This window comes from Pipistrellus kuhlii, unplaced genomic scaffold (genome assembly GCF_014108245.1).
Source record: "Pipistrellus kuhlii isolate mPipKuh1 unplaced genomic scaffold, mPipKuh1.p scaffold_m20_p_24, whole genome shotgun sequence".
Taxonomy (NCBI): Eukaryota; Metazoa; Chordata; class Mammalia; order Chiroptera; family Vespertilionidae; genus Pipistrellus; species Pipistrellus kuhlii.
In genome coordinates, this window is record NW_023425523.1 from 2,335,035 (window position 1) to 2,354,113 (window position 19,079).

Consider the following 19,079-nt stretch of genomic DNA (forward strand, 5'->3'; position numbering starts at 1 on the left):
GATCCTTATTTCCCACAGGTGGAGTTTAGTATTAGTGACAAACAGAGGCCTGGACAGCAGGTTGCAACCTGTGTGCGACTTTTAGGTCGAAATTCTAACTCCAAGAGGCTCTTGGGTTATGTAGCGACTCTGAAGGATAATTTTGGATTTATTGAAACAGCCAATCATGATAAGGAAATCTTTTTCCATTACAGGTAAGAGATGCCTTTTTAGGAACTTAGAGCTTACTATTCATTCTTTGATTTTAGAGTCAAAGACATTTAGTATTGGGCAGTTACATATTTTTTATTGCAATTTTTATATTAGTGAAAAGTTAATCATCATCTTTTGTAGAGAGAACATATGGCCAAAAGATGTAGAAAGGTTTGTCCATGTTGTGAGCATTGGATAGGAGACTTTGATTCGGTGGAAGGAATCTTCTATATGTTGCTACCAGAGTTGTATGTGTGATGATTTTGATGTTATAAGATAGAATAGTGGTTAAGAGCATGGGCTCTTACAACCACTTACTATCTATGAACTTTATCTCCTGGTGTCTTAGTTTCATTATCTTGAAGCTGGGGTTAATGGTACCTTCTCATAGGTTGCTTATGAGGATTAAATGAACCAGTCCATATAATGTGCTTAAAGCAGTAGAGCTAGGCACACTGTGAATGTTGTTACATAAGAAAGAAGGGCTGCTTGTTACTGTTGCTTATGCACTGTCATTTCCTTTCCCCCTCAGTGAGTTCTCTGGCGATGTGGATAGCCTGGAGCTGGGGGACATGGTCGAGTACAGCTTGTCCAAAGGCAAAGGCAACAAAGTCAGCGCAGAGAAAGTCAACAAAACGCACTCGGGTAATTTATCCGTCTCTGTTTTGGTGAGAGAGGAGGGATAATCGGCTGGGAGAAGGAGCAAAAAATTCAATTTTTTTAGATCAGAGGCTCTCCAACTGCGATCCCCAGATCCGGCGGCGCCCTGGCCGCTTCTTAGAAATACGGGCTCTCTGACCCACCGCAGCCTCCGAGACCCTGGGGATGGCGGTCTGCTTACCAGTCCTCGGGGTGACTCTGAGGAACACTGACATTTGAGAACCGCCGCTCTAGATATTTTAGATTATTTTCTTTACTTTCAATTCAATATCTCTTTTAAAAATAACCCCAAGACATAAATCTTCCCAGGGTTGAGGAGAGAGGCTTTCCTTTAGAAGGATGAGTCAATGTGAAAAATAATGGAAACTTAAGAAAATCGTTGCTATTTAGCATCTCTAATTTTTTAAAGACCTGCAGTCAACTTTTGACTTTTATTTAACCTCCCCAAATAATACTTTCTCTTGTTTAGACCTAGAGAAATGACAGCTAAGGATGTTCATTTCCATTTGATAAATATTAAGTGCATGCTATGTTTTTTTTGGGGGGGAGGGGAGGAAAAGGGGGAGCAGTGAATAAATCAGCAACTCCTGATCTTTGGGATTTATATTTTTATTCCCTATTACAAGCAAACAGAGATGAGTAAAATGTGTGTGTAGTATGCTTAGACTGTAATACATACTGTTACATAACATAGATCAGGAATGTATGTGGGTATTGGGGTTGCCATGTTCGAAACTAGGAAAAGCCTCACAAAAAAGTACCATTTGGTCATGGAAAGGTGAGAGAGCAAGACATGTTCTAAATATGTATGTTTGTTAGCTCCTTAAGCAAATTAACTTTATTTTAATGGTAGTTTAGAAATAAATAGCTGGCAACCAACCAATTTTTTTTTAATCTTAAAGCAAAGGGAGGGGAAGAGAGAGAAAAGTCAATGTGAAAAAGAAAAATCAAGTGGTTGCCTCCCACCTGCACCCCAACCAGGGACCAAACGAGAAACCTGGGTATGTGCCCAGACCGGGATCCAGCTCGCAACCTTTTGGTGAGATGCTCCAACCAACTGCACCCCCTGGCTGAGCCCCCAGTCTTCTGTCCCTTTGTTCCCGTGATCTTTGCTCTCTTTCCTGTGAGCCGGAGTGTAAATAAAATAGTAGAATATACTTATAAATCTGTTTTGTAGTGAATGGTATTACTGAAGAAGCAGATCCTACCATCTACTCCGGCAAAGTCATTCGCCCCCTGAGAAGTGTTGATCCAACACAGACCGAGTACCAAGGGATGATTGAGATCATGGAGGAAGGTAAGAGCATCTCTACTGGATTGCAGTTGTTTCCAAATTCCTTAAAAACTGAACTAAGGAAAGTGACTTTCCTCCCGTTATGGCTTTTATTTCCATGTCCCTGGAAGCGAGATCAGCCTGCGTTTACCTGGTGAACAAATGACCACTGTGTGAACAGATCGCTGATGCGTCTGCAGCTAACTGAGCTCTTTTGAAATAGACTGAGAGCAGAATCTCACACTTAAAAAAATGCATTTATTGTCTGTGATAAGCAAATATTCACAATTGACTTGATTTAGTACAACTTTATAGTTTTTTCTATTCACTCGTTATTTACATCAGTATTAACACATTTTTCTAACCATTCAATTACATAAAAATGTATGTTTCCTGTGAAAGTTCAAGGTATCTATTCCTTAATATTTAGGGTTCCATGGGAATTTTACCAACTACTTGTCTCTAAGCCCAAGGCTCCCTCTATTTTCCACTTTCTGCTTTTTTCTCCCCATCTTTAAAGAGTAGCTCCCTGAATTCTGATGCCGCACCTCACCACTAACAGTTACCACCAAAGAAGATCCACTTTGTGTGTAAAATAAGTTTGCAATAGAAATGATAGTAGGAACAGTGGATAATTAGTTTGGCGAAATTACCAAAATAATTGGGTTGATGAGAGGGTTTGAAATTCCAACCAAAGATGATGGCCTGGCTCACAAATAGGAAATCTGTTGTGTGTGAGTCAGAGGAACATAGACTGGGGAAGAGTAGGTCTTCTGAGAGAGAGATGAAGCTCCCTAGCATGTTCCTTTACTCATGAGGTTCTCGGGAATTCGTGTTTTACATAGAACCGGTGCCCCACTGCACACACCTCCAAATACGAGTTCATTTAATAGCAAACCAGGCTTCTACAGTAAGGCCGTCATGACCGGACCCCGGAATGGGCCTGAGGGACGTGGCAGCTAACTCGTGAGATATCAGATCACCCTTCTTCCTCTCTAAATGTTCCTTTTACTTCTTTTGCATTCCCAACCCTTCAATACACTTATTCTTCAACAATGGCTATAGCATATAGTCCAAAACTTTTCTGAAATCTCTTAAGCCTAGAGTTTTCTGGAACTAGACAGGCCAAGGCCACTTGATGGTGAGAACCGTTCTTTCCTTATTCAGGAATACATCTGTAACTGGATGTAAGGTAAGACCATGTGCTTTGGAATCAGGGAGACCTAGATCTGAATGCCATCTCTCCCATTCTAGCTGGATAACTTTGGACAGATTACTTAGATCTTCCTAGCTCAGTTTCTTCATCTTTAGATGAGATAATATCTTCAACTTCAGAATAAGATTAAATATGAGTCCATATAAGGTCTAGAATCAGACCCAGGACCTTTCAGTCCGCAGGCCAACACTCTATCCACTGAACCAAACCAGATAGGGCTGGTGGGGGGTTTTGTTTTGTTTTGTTTGTTTTATTTATTTCAGAGAGGAAGGGAGAGAGAGAGAGAGATAAGAGAGAGAAACACCAATAATGAAAGAGAATCATTGACAGCTGCCTTCTGCAAGCCCCCTACTGGGGTTGGAGCCCCCAACCCGAGCATGTGCCCTTGACTGTAATCGAACCAGGACCCTCCAGTCCTCAGGCTGATGCTCCATCCGCTGAGCCAAACCACCTAGGGCTGTGGTTTGTTTCTTTGAAGTTTGTTTGTTTGTTTGTTTTTTGAAACAACAGCTGACACTCATTTACATACACGGTGGACAAGAGTAGGTTTACAGTCATGAATATGTGAAACAGTTCATTGTATTATTTTTTATATAAACAACTGTAAAACTACCTCTGCCCATCCTTGTATTGTCTTTGGTAGCTTTCTGACTACAATAGCAAAGTTGAGTAGTTGTGATTTATAGAATGACCTATAATATTTACCATCTAGCTCTTTTATTCTTTAACCGTTATCCGAGGATACACTCTTCATTGATTTTAAAGAGAGGAAGGCAGGGAGGAGTGAGAGAGAAACATCTGTTGTGCCCAGACGGGGGTTGAACCTGCAACCTATGTCCGTGCTGCCCTGATCGGGAATTGAACCCGCAACCTTTTTGTGTACTAGACGGCACTCTAGAAAAAGTCACTTAGGAAAAAGGTGCCTTTTGATTTGAGAGTGTCAAAGTCAGAACAAAGAAAGGAGGTAGAATGGCAAGTAAATTTATTTGCATTGTCTTTGAATGTACCTGGCTTACTGTTTAATACCTACTTGAGTATGAGTCAGAAATACTTCGGTTGGCTCATACATGACTTTGAGAAGAAGATAATCCAAGGGATCATACAGTAACCCATAGTGCTTAAAAAGCTCAGATTTTGGGTGATGAGATTATAAGTGATAGTATTTTAATTTCGTTTAAAACTGTTCACTAGCTCTTACGGTAATAAGCTACAAGTTCTTGTTTGTTTTCATTGTAGTATTTAGGATTTCATTGAAGCTTTAAAAGTAAAGTATCTCAGGGGTAAAAAAGTATTTTTCTGAACCTTTATAAATTTCTTAGGATCATCAGCAGAAGGCTGTTGTGAAATATTAGCTGTTAGTCTTTGTACCTTTTTCTCCCTACAGGGGACATGAAAGGTGAGGTCTATCCGTTTGGCATAGTTGGAATGGCCAACAAAGGGGATTGCCTGCAGAAAGGGGAGAGTGTCAAATTCCAATTGTGTGTCCTGGGCCAAAATGCACAGACTATGGCTTACAACATCACACCTCTGCGTAGGGCCACTGTGGAGTGTGTGAAAGACCAGGTAAGTGGCAGCATCTCTGGATCTGAAATTGATCCTATTATGCGTTGGTAACCAAATAGTAACCAAACCTTGAAATTTTTTCAGCCAACAGAGATTCCATCAAAATTCATCTGGTTTTTATTATAATTCCACTTTACCCTTTTTCAGTAATTTGAGCTAACCTATATAAACATGAATAAGAAGACTACATGAATGGGGGGAAATAGTGATATTGAGCGGGGGAGTATTGATAACTAACATTACATGATGAGGAAAATAAACTTAGAGTGAGGTTGTCAGAATAGAAAGATTTAAAGGTCAGAGATTCTTTTGTAAGCCATGCAAGGAAAGAAACCACGTGTAGAAGTGTTCATAGAATAAGCTTGGGGCAAACAATTTATTCCTGGCACAGATCTCAAGAAAACCCCTCAAAGTCCAGGACATTTAAATATCAGTATTGTAAATAAAGTATTTTGTGTGGTTGATTTTTATAATACTATAACCATGCTTAATTTTGGAAGAGATCAAAACAATGTATATGTTTATGTAACAGCTTACTAAAGATTTTACATTATTCAAAAATTTAGCTCATATCATATATGAAGGCACAGGGCAACCTTTCTATTTGTTTTAGCCAGGCTGTCATAGTCATGGCGGTGAGTTAAGTATTGTATTTCTGCCCTGGTGAGTTTTGCCGATTTATGATGCTGTTCCGGTCTAGCCCCGGCAGCTGACCTGGAGCATCAGTGTTGATACCATGTCTGTAAACGCCTTCTTGTTAGGCTCACCCATTGTGCTGCATTCAAAGGGAGGCACTCTGCCCCTGTGATGCGAGTTTTTGTTTTTAAATTTCAGTTTGGCTTCATTAACTATGAAGTAGGGGATAGCAAGAAGCTCTTTTTCCATGTGAAAGAAGTTCAGGATGGCATTGAGCTACAGGCTGGAGATGAGGTGGAATTCTCAGTGATTCTTAATCAGCGCACCGGCAAGTGCAGCGCTTGTAACGTTTGGCGAGTCTGGTGAGTGTTTGTTGTTGGTTTAACAACCTCCCTGGTCAACTTGCAATCTCTGCATTATCCCATTTCTTCACCTTTCTATCTGCTTTTCTTAATTCTCTTTCACTTTGTCTCAATTTCTTGGTACTTTGTATCTTTTACCTCTAGTCTTCATTGTGTAAACTTTTAGTTTCATAAATCTGGCCCAGTGGAATATTAATTAGACACTTGCTAGATAATAAATCTTAATATAAAATGATGATGTATGTATGCCCTAACCAGTTTGGCTCAGTGGATAGAGTGTCAGCCTGTAGACTGAAGGGTCCCAGGTTCTATTCCGGTCAAGGGCATGTACCTTGGTTGCGGGCACATCCCCCATAGGGGGTGTGTAGGAGGCAACTGATCGATGTTTCTAACTCTATCCATCTCCCTTCCTATCTGTAAAAAATCAATAAAATATATTAGGAAATAAAAATAAAATGAAGATGTAGTCCTTGTTCTTAAAGGATTCTGCTTAGCTTTTTGTTTTTTGTTTTTCCATTAAGCCATTTCTGGGTTATACGGTGCTTAAAAGTCTAATTTTATAGATTAGCAGTTCAGGCTCTGTTTTTTGTTTTTGTTTTTTTTGTTGTTTTGTGTGTGTGTGTGTGTGTGTGTGTGTGGTTGCCTGTTTATTTTTTAATAACATTGTTACCATGCTAGAAGCTGGGAGTCTGGAAATATTTCATTATATATAACTCTTCTAAGGTTTTTCACATCCACTACCTTGTTTTATGTCTGCAAAACTGGTCTTTCTGGAAGCGGACCAGTCTAGGGATGACCGTCACCCAAATGATTCTTCCAGCTCTTCTGCAGGAATAAATCTTGCGTTGGGAATAAAAACATAAACAAACTTGTCTGTCCTGTCTTGCTAGCTAGCTAGCTAAATGAGGCAAGAGTTCCCCCTCATTAAAACTGAGTCACTTGGGTAGCTAGGTGGGAAATGCACTCTTAGTACTTGTTTCTTCCCACCACGTGCTGCTGCTTCTCACTTCTTGACTTGCTTATAGCGAGGGCCCCAAGGCCGTTGCAGCTCCAAGACCTGATAGGTTGGTCAATCGCTTGAAGAACATCACTCTGGACGATGCCAGTGCTCCTCGCCTAATGGTTCTCCGCCAGCCAAGGGGACCAGACAACTCAATGGTATGAGGAGGGTGTACGGGGTTTGGGGGGAGGGAAGGTTGTGATGTGACAGACCAGTATGATAGTTGAGGTCCTTTTGGAGCATATCTCAGAGCGCTTACGGAGCGTTAGTATTGCTTATAACTAGTTAGGACCCCTTCCCTACATATTGGTTCAGTCCCCAACATAATGGTTGCTTACCAGTAAGAAGCACGTTTCTTTGTTTTCCTGATACTTTGAACATAGTTGTAGGAGGGCTTACTATGTAAGATTTCCTCTGGGAAAAAGCTGGTAGTGGTTAAGATGATTAAAAGTAATGCTTTGGTTCACAGTCACTTTGGGATTGTGAATGCTGTGACTGTCATACTCTCAGGTCATTAACTGCTATTTTATTTCTCACAGGGATTTGGTGTGGAAAGAAAGATCCGTCAGGCTGGTGTCATTGACTAACCACATCCACAAAGCACACCATTCATCCACGATGATCAAGTTGGGGGGATTCTGGTGAAGGGTTCTGAATATCTCCCTCTTCATCCCTCCCCAAAATCTGGAATACTTATTCTATTGAGCTATTACACCAGTTTTAACACCTTCCTCATGTTATGTTTAAAAAAAATAAATAAATTTAAGAAAACCATTTTAAAATTATGCACAGTTGCAGCCTGGAAAACTTAAGGTGGCGCCTTGTAGTATCAATTTTAGGAGCTTTATTTGGTGCATTTAACGCAACTGGTAATTGCAAAATCTACTTCGCCCGTGTAAGTGAACAATATAGACTGTTACCTTGTTGGCTGTAAGAAATTCTGCACTTGATATTTAGCATATATTCTACCTTCATTACTTCTGGCAAGATGTCCTGCCTTAGCACTCAGTTGCATTCTTTTCCTTTTCTTTCCTGTTCATTATGCTTTAATTCTGAGGACCATATGAGGGTAGACTATATTTAAAAAATTTAAAAATTTGTATAGGCAAATGATTTTCTTAAGTTGATGGCCAAATGTTCAAATGTTATTTTTCATATCATTTATAATCTTGTCACAGTCCACTTAAACGAATTTTGGGTAGATTTCAATGAAAATTATCTTCCAAAGTAGTTTTTTTTTTTCCCCTGGGATGGGGTGGGGGGTTAATTTACCACAATTAGTATGTATGGTGCAGAATTTCATGCAAATGAGGTGTGCCAGCAGTGTGATAATTTAAACGTATTTAAACGACGAATGCACAAACTTGCTGCTGCTTAGATCACTGCAGCTTCTAGGACCCAGTTTCTTTTACTGATTTAAAACAAAACAAACAAAAAAATAAAAAAAATTGTGCCTGAAACGAATCTTGGTTTTTTTTGTAAGTAGCCGCCTGGTTCCTGTGTCCTGTCACATGCAGGCACTTGATCCTTGGTGTAGCTTCTGTTCAACTTTTTATCACGGGAACGGATTGGTCTGACTGCTTGGCCCTCATCTTGAATTGGCCACTCGCAGGGCCCCTGGCCGGTGTACGGAAAGCTTTGTCTAAGGTGACAAGGGTCAGCTCAGGGGATGGGGGAGGGCGCTTTATCTTCCCCGTTGTCATTGAGGTTCTGATCTCCTCTGGGTAAAGAGGCCATTTATCTTTGTAAACACACAACACTTGCTTTCTCCGGTTTTCTGTTAATGGCGAAAGAATGGAAGCGAATAAAGTTTTACTGATTTTTGAGACACCAGCACCCAGCGCTTTCATTATTGCAGTGTCCGGCGGGGCGGGGCGGGGCGGGCGGGCGGGGCGCGGCCAGCAGCCGGAGGCCACGTGGCCGGGGCGGGGCCTCGGGCGCCTGGGGCGCCGGCTGATGACGTAGCGGGCGGGGCCGGAAGTGCCGCTCCCTGGTGGGGGCTGTTCATGGCGGTTCCGGGGTCTCCAGCATTTCTCTCGGCGGCGATTCCGATTCCGAGCCCGTGCGCAGCGGAGGCGCCGGGGCTGGAGGTGAGGCCGGCGCAGGCGGCTGGGCCGGGCGCTGAGGCGGCTGGTTCCGGGCGGAAGCGGGCGGGAGACAAAGGCCCGGGCGGGGGTCCTGTCGGAGCCCCCGGGGAGCCCCCCGGAGCCGGCAGGGAGGCAGGAAGGGGTGCCGAGGAGCCGGGCGGGCGGGGAGGCTCCTTCACCGAGGGCCGAGGGCGGCGGGCGGACACACAGGCGGAGGTGGGGCGGCGGCGAGGGGACTGACCCGGCACCGGAGCCCGTCGGCGCGCGTCCCTGAGCCCCGGGAGCCAGGGCGCCGGCGCCCCTCCGGCTCCGGTCCGGCCGCTGTTGCTGAGAGAAAGGGCTGAGGTGCCGGGGGCGGCGCCGTTCACCTCCGCTGCTCCCTCCCGCAGGTCCTCGCTGTGCAATGACCGAGTACAAACTGGTGGTGGTCGGAGCAGGCGGAGTGGGGAAGAGCGCGCTGACCATCCAGCTCATCCAGAACCACTTTGTGGACGAATATGATCCCACCATCGAGGTGAGGCGGCGCAGGCCCTGCCCCGTCCCTTCCTTCCGGTCACCTCGCCCTCACCCTCCAGCGAAGGGACAGCGAGGGAGAAAGGGGGAGGTTACTGAGGGGACTGCGTCCAGGAAAACGGCAAGGAAAGCTTTCCATGTCTGTGGAGAAGAGTTCGTTTTTATGAGCTGCTGAAGATTTTCTAAAAAGTTACAGCTTTAACATGTCCGTAAACTTGAAAGCTCATTTGCGAGAGTTGAACTCATTTAGATTCTTCTTATGTGACAACTCTATATTCTTATTTAATATTTTACTTTTTTTTTTTTTCACAGAGAGAAAGGGAGAGGGATAGAGAGTTAGAAACATCTATGAGAGAGAAACATCAATCAGCTGCCTCCTGCACACCCCCACCGGGGATGTGCCCGCAACCAAGGTACATGCCCTTGACCAGAATCGAACCCGGGACCCTTCAGTCTGCGGGCTGATGCTCTATCCACTGAGCCAAACTGGCCAGGGCAACAACTCTATTTTAAAAGCAGCACAGGCCATAGGTAGAGCGACTAACTGAATAATATAGATCAAGGATTCAGAGATCTGGTTGTTCTGCAATTTTAATTTTTTAGCTCATTGAAGCAGCCAAGACTGCGGGTTGGAGTAGAAAGAACATTTTGAGTCACTGTGCTTAGGATTTCAGTCCCTGTTTGCATTTTGTTTAGTTATGTGATAATGAGCAAATCACTTCCTCTCCCTCAGCCTCATTTTCTTCATCTGTTAAATTACTGTAAGCTTGTCCTGTCTACCACACAGAGATGAAGTGAAAAGTCAAATGTGTTTGAATTTTTTGTGAATGGTAAAGCACTGGATAAATAGTACTTACTTAAAGAGCCTGTTGTTTTTGTGGCAGTTCACGTTAAAGATTGTCTTCCATGAGTGGCAAAATAAACCCTTTCAGTGAAGGGCCTTGTAATTTTATTCGATTTAGAAATGTGTAACTCAAGAGATTATTGTATTTTTTTTTAATTTATTTATTTATTAATTTTTTACATATTTTGAGATTATTGTATTTTAATCCACACCTGGTCTTCCTACCACTCAGGCACTGGGTGTTGAATGCAAGCTAACTTTAATGTAGCCTTATTAAAAATTATTCATGAGTTCTTTGCAGAACTTTATTTTAGGCTTAACAGCGTCAGTGTTAATAGTAAGAACCTTTTAATATTTTTCAGAGCTTTAGTTATTGCTGGGTAACTTACATAGAGTAAAATACATAAATGTTATATCTACAACCCAGTGACTTTTTAAACATGTCTATACTTACATAATAACCGCCACTCAGATTGAAAAATATACTATTTCCTATGCCCCAGGGAGCTCTCAATGCCCTTTGCGGTCAGTGAACTCTCTTACCCCCCAGGCGATAACCCCTTCCCTGACTTCTGTTATCAGAGAATAGTTTGACTGAAACCTATCTTCATAATTTTTGTCTTGTTCATCTTAGAACAGACACTTCACTATGTTCATGCACTAAGAAATTTTGGTGATGGAAATTTTATTTAATTTGAAAGTACAGTCCTGCAATAAAGTGAGGTACAGAGGAACTAGCTAATGAATGGGCTGGGAAATGAGGTTGAATTGTTTTTTCTCTGCCTTCGAGCCCAATTGAAAGTATGTTTTTATATGATCTATTTAAGGAATGAATTATATCTCTATCTTGTTTGTAACCTTTAGGAAATTGATTGAGGATTATTTCCCAAAGGTACAATATGTCATGATGAGAAAAAATAATTTGGTATATGACCTTGTTTGAAATAAAAACTTTTGTGTTTAGTCATAAACACACGAGGCACTGTGACCAGGCCAAGTTATAAATTGGTGGAGGTATGTTTAGAATTTTAAATGTACAATAAACAACTCAAATAAGAAATGTTCAGTGCACACCTTTGTGAAATGCGCTGTGATTAACACTAGTTCAGCGGTCGGCAAACCCATCAGTCCACAGAGCCAAATATCAACAGTACAACGATTGAAATTTCTTTGGAGAGCCAAATTTTTTTAAACTTAAACTTCTTCTAACTCTACTTCTTCAACATAGACTCGCCCAGGCCGTGTGTTTTGTGGAAGAGCCGCACTCAAGGGGCCAAAGAGCCGCATGTGCCTCGCGAGCCGCGGTTTGCTGACCACGCCCTAGTCTAACTGCAGGAGAGCTGCCTTTGGAATGACCACATTTGTTCACCTTTCCCAGCCACTGAGCGTTCACATTTTCCTTTCTGCAGGCTGACAGGATCTGGAAGACACCAACAAGTGTTTTGTTGGTGATTGCATATTAGCAGTTTGAGGGACAGACCAGAGAGAGAATGGACTTGGGCAGGAGCTTTTTTAACCTTGGCGGTGGCATTGCATTTCCTGTGATTTTTAGTAAAAGTAGAATCTCCCTCTCCCCCTCCCCCCAGGATTCTTACCGAAAGCAGGTGGTGATTGACGGTGAGACCTGCCTGCTGGACATCCTGGACACGGCTGGGCAAGAGGAGTACAGCGCCATGCGGGACCAGTACATGAGGACCGGGGAGGGCTTCCTCTGTGTGTTCGCCATCAACAACAGCAAGTCGTTTGCAGACATTAACCTCTACAGGTGCGAGGAGCGTTGTTTGTTTATTTCTTTTCTGAAGGGATAATCTCTAAGCTTTGTTATGAAGCTTTGTGGGGGGGGGGGGGGTTTGTGTGTGAGGATGCCACACTAGGAAAGATGCAGCTTTTTTCATTGCAAGAAGAGTTGGTTTTCGTTTGTTTGACATTGAGAATCTAGGGTTATTGCTGCAAGTTCATGCTGGAATTTATGTTATGTTATTCTATGCCGTGGCTACAATGTGTGATAGTGCATCAGGGAAGCTTGCTAGTGGGAGTGATTCCAAACCAGAGGTGTTAGTCAGTCACAGAGGAATTTCAGAGAGGAAGATGCCTGAGAAACATTGTTCAGGAAGTAACAGAGATCATGAAAGGAAGAAAAAAGATGGGCAGAAGCTAAGAGGAAAGCTGGGGCAAAGGTGTGTAAAGATTGTCTTTCTCTGTAAAACCATCAAGTTTCAAAGCTCAATTGGACCATAAAAATGAAAACAACATTCTGATTTTACAGAATCAGAAATAGGGTTCAGAAGGTAGTTTAGTAGGTTTTTGGAATCTTGACTGTTGCTAGTAGCAGAGCCAGGAACAAAAAACTCTTAAGGCGCCTTTTCTTAGCTCCATGTTATTAATTTAAAAAAAAAAAATTATTTTTTTTGTATTTTGTTTTTTATTGATTTCAGAGACAGGGAGAGAGAGAGATAGAAACATTGACGAGAGAGACACATTGATTGGCTACGTCCTGCGCACCCCCCACTGGGATGGAGCCCTCAACCCAGGCATGTGCCCTGACCTGGAATCAAACCGGGACCTCTTGGTTCATGGGTGGACACTCAACCACTGAGCCACCCCAGCTGGGCACTCCATATTCTTTAAGCAGAATTATGTAATGGTTAAGAATATAGATGCCTGGGTTGAAACTTGGCTCCATCATCTATTAGCCATGAGACTTTGGGGCAAACTACTAAATCTCTGTGCCTCGATTTCCTTACCTATAATATGGAATTATTATATCTGCAAGAGTTGTGAAAATTGAATGAATGAATAAACATTAAATCATTCAGAACAGTGCTGCACACATAGGAAAGCCTGTACAAGTGTCCTGGCTTCTGCCCTGTCTGTGAAGAAGTCTGCTCACGGAAACACACTAGTTCCAAACCGAGTTCAGGGCTTCTTTCTCCTAACCCTGCTCCCCTGTCTTCCACTTCCTCTGGAAATAATAGCGGTACCTAACAAGCACCTATATTGGCTGAATTTCCAGAAGTTATTTTTCTTTTTAGGCTGTCTTATAGTATCCCTCAGCATAGGGGTCAGTTGGGAATTCCAGAACCTTTCCTAAGAGCAGTCTGGTGTTTTCTATAATATCTTGACTCCCAGCTATAGTTTTGTTGGAGGGAAATATCTGGACACCACCCATTTAGAGAAAAGGGGAGACTGTCTTCCATCAAATACCATCACTCTCAAGGAAACCTTAAGAAGTTAATAAGAGGCAGTGAACTTGACTTTGTGCACTTTGGACCGTAATCTAGAATGCAATTCGGAGTTGCCGGTTAAATCTAGAGCCAAGCTCCGGAGAATCAAGGAGCCTAATACAGACATGTCGACGTAGACTAACCATCCATTCCCACTAGAAGTGGAACTGGCACTTGACTTTCCTGTGGCTGCTGAATCAAGCCTAAACCAGTCTCTTTATGTAAGGTCTTTTATAAATAGGAGGGAGTCCGGGGAGTGAAACTCACTACTAGAAGCTGTAGACTGGATAAAAGTGAAACTTCACTACTAGAAGCTAGTAGGCTAGATAACACTTGTTAGGTTTCTTTTGCTCTAGCTGTTCATCTCTTCCAAAGGCTTATTCTGACAACATATTCCTTTTTTTCAGGGAACAGATTAAGCGAGTGAAGGACTCCGATGATGTTCCAATGGTGCTCGTGGGAAACAAGTGTGACTTACCAACAAGGACGGTGGACACAAAACAAGCCCATGAACTGGCCAAGAGTTACGGGATTCCATTCATCGAGACCTCAGCCAAGACCAGACAGGTAGAGCACAGCTTCCAGCTCCGGGCAAGGGTTTGCTGAAGTTAGAAAAGTTGGATTGATGGACTGTTTGCTAGAGAAGTGATCCACATTCTTTGTTGTTACAGATTTTATTTTTTAAAATATATTTTACTAATTTTTTCAGAAAGGAAGGGAGAGGGATAGAGAGTTAAAAACATTGATGAGAGAGAAACATCTATCAGCTGCCTCCTGCACACCCCCTACTGGGGATATGCCCGCAACCAAGGTACATGCCCTTGACCAGAATCGAACCTGGGACCCTTGAGTCTGCAGCCCGACGCTCTATCCACTGAGCCAAACCGGTTAGGGCTGTTACAGATTTTTAATAGTGTTCTATTTTCATCTTCGCTTTAAACCCAAAATGAACTTGTTAGTATCCCGGTGTGACATTTATACTCCTACATTTTAACTTGCACACATAGCACTAAAATGAAGACCTTTGATTAAAGATATTCATAAGCATTCGTCTTTTCTCCTGCAACACCAGCCGCTGTTTAGGGTTTAAGTTCTTCTGAATGGTATCTTTACATGCTATTTTTGCAAAATGTGCCATTTGTATATCAGCCTCTTAATGTGATTCAGTAGAAATGCTAAGTTCAGTGTCCTCTTCCTACGCCATCCTATTTTATCAGCTTACGATTTAATAATTGGAATTCTAAATTCACATAAAGCAGTGAGAGAGCTCACATCTTGGATTGGGTCTTTTAGGCTGTCTTTTCGTTTTCTCTTACAGGGTGTTGAAGATGCCTTTTACACACTGGTGAGAGAAATCCGTCAGTACCGGATGAAAAAACTCAACAGCAGCGATGACGGGACCCAAGGCTGCATGGGGCTGCCCTGTGCGGTGATGTAACAAGGTGAGCACGTGGGCTCAGGGCAGAATGACACACCGAGCGGTGGGGAGGAGTGTTGTTATTATTTCTTATGTCATCATATACCTGCTAATTTCTCACAGCTAGAAAATGTTTTCCTTCGATGCCCTTCCTGAGAGTATTGAGGTTTAACCTGTTTTTTAAACATTATTTTACAGACATGGTTCCGTTGTCAATAATGTTAAAAATTAGAAGACATTATTTATGAAATGTAGAATACCACATTCTTGGCACTGACCAGGAGTTTGAGGAATCACTACATTAAAACTAGATGATAATGACTCGGTGTGTCTTCTTTTCTTATAGATACTTGGAAAGTTCTAGCATCAGAAAAGAGCCGCTGTCCAGGTAGGACACGTTTGGAATAGCTTGTCATTCATACTGATGTCTTCACCTTGTGTTTCTTGCACTCTCTGGTGACATTTACACGTCCCGTCTCATTTCAGCTGCACTGACGCCCTGGTCCTGACTTCCTGGAGGAGAAACCAGTATTCCTGTTGCCGTCTCAGTCTCAGAGAAGCTCTGCTCTTCCCGCCTCTCCCTAGATCAGTACCACGTTCTCCCTCCGAGATCTCAGAGTAACTACCTCCTTCCTCGGTTGTCTGGCCAGAGAAGCGAACCTCTTGTTACTCCCCAATGTTTTCCACTCTGGGTTCTCCCCAGACACTTCTGCCACCCCAGGTTTTACATCTGAAAAGCAACTCATGCTCTGAAACAGAACCAAACCGTAAACATGAAATTCTCTAGAAAACAAGGTCTTGAGCTCTAATGTAGCAACTGCTGGTGATTATCTTTTTTTCTTTTTACTCTTGAACTTGGAACTCTATTGCTTTTGGGGGGAAATGTCAGAAATTTCTGTTTTGCTGAGATTATAGTTAATGTGGGTGTTTGGTTTGTTTATAATGTTATCGGCTATACTCTATAAACTGGCATCTGCTCTGTATTCGTAAAAACAAAGGTGAATACAGACTTTGGAGTCTCTCCTCCTCTTCTCGACTTTCATGCAGTTAAATTTAACTTTCACAATGAAGTGCCTTTTTCCTAGAAATGGTTTGTATACTTCAGTGGAGTGGATGTTTCAAAAACCATTACACGTGCAAATGAATGTCTGAGTTATGTCTGTGAACTGCCTGCCTTTGAGGAAAAGATGTGCCGATACAGTAGCAGATGCCACTTTGTAACCTACATGAAGTTGGCTTTGACCTGTTTTTAGGTTCTCCCAAGAGAAAGATGAAACTGGAAACAATTATATTTCACTTGTTTTTTACCTGTGCTCCACTTTTTTTTTGTAGGTTACTAACTATGAAATGTGTGTAATTTGTTTCTTCTAGCTTACTGATAACCTGATGTTCAATGAAATTCCGTTTGTATTTAAATCTGGGCTCTATCAGAAAGCTCTACATTTGCAGATGTGCAAAATTGTAAACATTTGATGCTGTTTTATTTAATATTGTGAGCAATGATTTTCAAGCCTCAGACATAATATATTAACAGACACGTTTTCAGTACATAGCTTGGTATCTTAGTGATGTATAGAACGGCCCTCGGTCACCTTTCACCCCACCCTCCGACCCTCACCCACAGCGACTGCAGTTTGAGTCATTATTTCAGTTGAGTAAAGATGGTGCTAAATGGACCAGGGTCCCCGCTTCAAACCTGAGCAAGCCCGTTAGCATCACAGAGGGGGCAGCGCTTCCACGTCTGCTCCCGGCACCAGTAACCCCGGCTGGTGGGTGGCCGAATGCATGCTCTCACCCTGCAGGGCACTCAGAGGTCAGGTCACCCAAGCCCTTTCTCATGATGGGAAAGGCTGGGTACCCCGAGGAGGGTCAGCTCAGCAGTCTTCATAAACAGAGTGTCCAGACTCTTAGCCACCTGAGACCAAAGGAAGCCAATGTTTTTTGTCATTATGTTTTTAGAATGAGGGTACCTCCGATCCACATGTTTTAAAATTCCCTTTAAAATTTTAGAGTTTTAGATGCGGTGTTGATGAGTTAGTCTGCATAGGAGCTAACAGAAGCTGAGTGCTCAGAGCAAGAAGCCATTGAATTAGAATTCCTTTAAGAACGGATGGAAACATAATGAATTGTTAGTTTTGAGGATTTGGGAAACGTGGCTTTTCCATTTGCAAATATCTTGGTAATTCTAATGAAAAATAGACTTAGGTAACTTGATAAAAAGCCTAGTTCCCAAATGGTCACTTTCCGCTCTGGTCTTTCAATATGTAAGTACTTACTGAGGTCCTCGGTCTTCTAACATGAATTTTCACGTATTAAGCAAACTCCACATGGCCTTGAACTGACGTGGACGAGAGGAAGAGCTGCACTGTGTCCAGAGCTGAATGAGCTCAGCGAGCCGTGCTCCTCGGGCTCCTGAGTTCCACAGCGCGGTGGCACCTGGTAGCAGGAACTTGCTGCTGCTGTAGAGCGTTGCTCTGTCATTTTTCTTTTTCTGACATTTGTTTATTGATTTCAGAGAGGAAGGGAGAGTGAGGGGGAGAGAGAAACATCAATGATGAGAGAAGATCAGTTGGCTGCCTCCTGTAAGTCCCTTACTTGGGACCGAGCCAAACCCCAGGCATGTGCCCTGACTGGGAATTGAACTGTGACTTCTTGGTTCATAGGTCAAGGCTCAACCACTGGCCAGACAGGCACTTTGTCATTTTTCTTGAGGCTGGACTGAGGCTTGTCACCCTCTTCTTCCTCTTGTGTATGTTACTGACAGTATGATTCTTTTTCTAATGTCACTTTAGGGGGAAGGATATCAGATTGGGGGTGCTCGTACCCATAGCCCTTGTATGTTCCTTACCATTCTCAAGTATGTTGTAAGCACAGAAGTCTCTAGATGAGGCCAAAATCCAGACTTGAAAATATTCTTTTAATAGCTTCTTAAGTTACATTTAGGTTTGAATTTTGGCCCAGTAGAGTGACAAAGTTACAGTTCAATGCTGAAAAGCTTCAGTTAGTGTGGTACAAAGTGTGGTGTTCAGAGTATGTTTGTCATTGCTGAAAACAATTCTAATTTACCTCAACATATGAAAGTCTCTCTCCCCAAGTTAAGTGCCTGGCCAGCTGTTGCAAATTACACATTACTTTGTTTTTTAAAGGTTGCATGTTCAAGAGTGTGAAATAGGATGTTCTGTCTCAAGGCTACCACGCCTGACCTGTTAAGTGCTGTATTTGCTCCACAGCTCACTGTAGAACGTTAAGTGGTAATACAGTAACATACTTGTTACAGTTCTCACTTTAGAGTGAAATGGTAAAATTGTTCTCAGTATGTATTTTAGTGGGCCCCGTGTTTAGTCTGTGCATCGTCCTTTAACCTGCTGTGAATTTTTTGTCTTGACTTGAAACCAAGAATAGAGAAACACTTTAAAGAGCTATTTTGTTTTTTTCCCCCATTCCAGAATTGTTGAGCATAATCCTATTCTGTTTTACAGTTACAGTCATGAACTCTTAAGCTGGCAGCTACAACAAAGAACCAAAAAAAATGGTGCACTCTGCTTCTTGTAATTCATCTCTGCTAACAGGTTACAGGAAACAGGATTATTCATTCGGGGAAATGTTTTATTTGGGTTGTTTTCATAAACAAGGGACTGTAACTTTGTGCGTTGTTTGACATCTTTGCTGTTTCTTGAAGCAGCCACAATGATTGGAAGGTGTTCCCTATAGAATTGTTTGAAAAGTATTGTCATTAAAGTAGTTGTTGTTGTTTCATGAATAACTGGTGATTTTTAAAAGCCTGAGTACTGACCTAAAGCAACTGTGTGACTTCTACTCTGGAGGGAAGGGATCGCAATGGATGTTGTGTGACGTCTATATTTCTGTGCCATCAGATAGAGGTCAGTGATTGTGCAATCCTGCTGTGTAAACGGCAACTCTTGGCCTCCGTGGCCCTAAATGAAAGGGCTGATGTTTTCAGTTGCCTATTTTATTGTAAATTAATCCATCTAATTTTTAAAAGTTTGGTTGAATGTGTTTCTTTTCAAATGTTTAAAAAATAAAAACTGGAAGTTCTTTGCTCAGTTATCACTCCCCCCCCCCCCCACTGAG

The 19,079-nt window shown here is 42.4% G+C and overlaps 2 protein-coding genes across 9 annotated transcripts in view; both read left to right on the forward strand.

Annotated features, from left to right (window-relative positions):
- The window catches only part of CSDE1 (cold shock domain containing E1), a 34,761-nt gene extending 26,026 nt beyond the window's left edge, over positions 1-8,735 (forward strand). For all 6 annotated transcript variants that reach the window (XM_036452850.1, XM_036452852.2, XM_036452853.2 and 3 more), the window contains 7 exons: positions 19-194; positions 725-837; positions 2,030-2,149; positions 4,726-4,904; positions 5,739-5,902; positions 6,928-7,060; positions 7,442-8,735. In XM_036452850.1, coding sequence (XP_036308743.1) covers positions 19-194; positions 725-837; positions 2,030-2,149; positions 4,726-4,904; positions 5,739-5,902; positions 6,928-7,060; positions 7,442-7,489 — 933 coding nt within the window. In that variant the 3' untranslated portion in view covers positions 7,490-8,735. The remainder of the gene's footprint in view (positions 1-18; positions 195-724; positions 838-2,029; positions 2,150-4,725; positions 4,905-5,738; positions 5,903-6,927; positions 7,061-7,441) is intronic.
- Positions 8,736-8,849: 114 nt separating this feature from the next.
- Positions 8,850-19,055, forward strand: NRAS (NRAS proto-oncogene, GTPase). 3 transcript variants are annotated; one of them, XR_006742561.1, is made up of 8 exons: positions 8,850-8,992; positions 9,379-9,503; positions 11,933-12,111; positions 13,978-14,137; positions 14,889-15,012; positions 15,334-15,375; positions 15,474-15,810; positions 18,473-19,055. XR_006742561.1 is itself a non-coding variant. In XM_036452878.2 (7 exons), the coding sequence occupies exons 2-5, from the start codon at positions 9,393-9,395 to the stop codon at positions 15,006-15,008; spliced, it is 570 nt and encodes a 189-aa protein (XP_036308771.1). In that variant the 5' UTR covers positions 8,850-8,992; positions 9,379-9,392; the 3' UTR covers positions 15,009-15,012; positions 15,334-15,375; positions 15,474-19,055. The 3 variants fall into 3 exon arrangements, 2 of the variants coding, with proteins under 2 accessions (XP_036308771.1, XP_045442800.1); XM_036452878.2 differs by having other exon boundaries at positions 15,474-19,055; XM_045586844.1 differs by having other exon boundaries at positions 8,857-8,993; positions 9,371-9,503; positions 15,474-19,055.
- Positions 19,056-19,079: the final 24 nt, after the last annotated feature.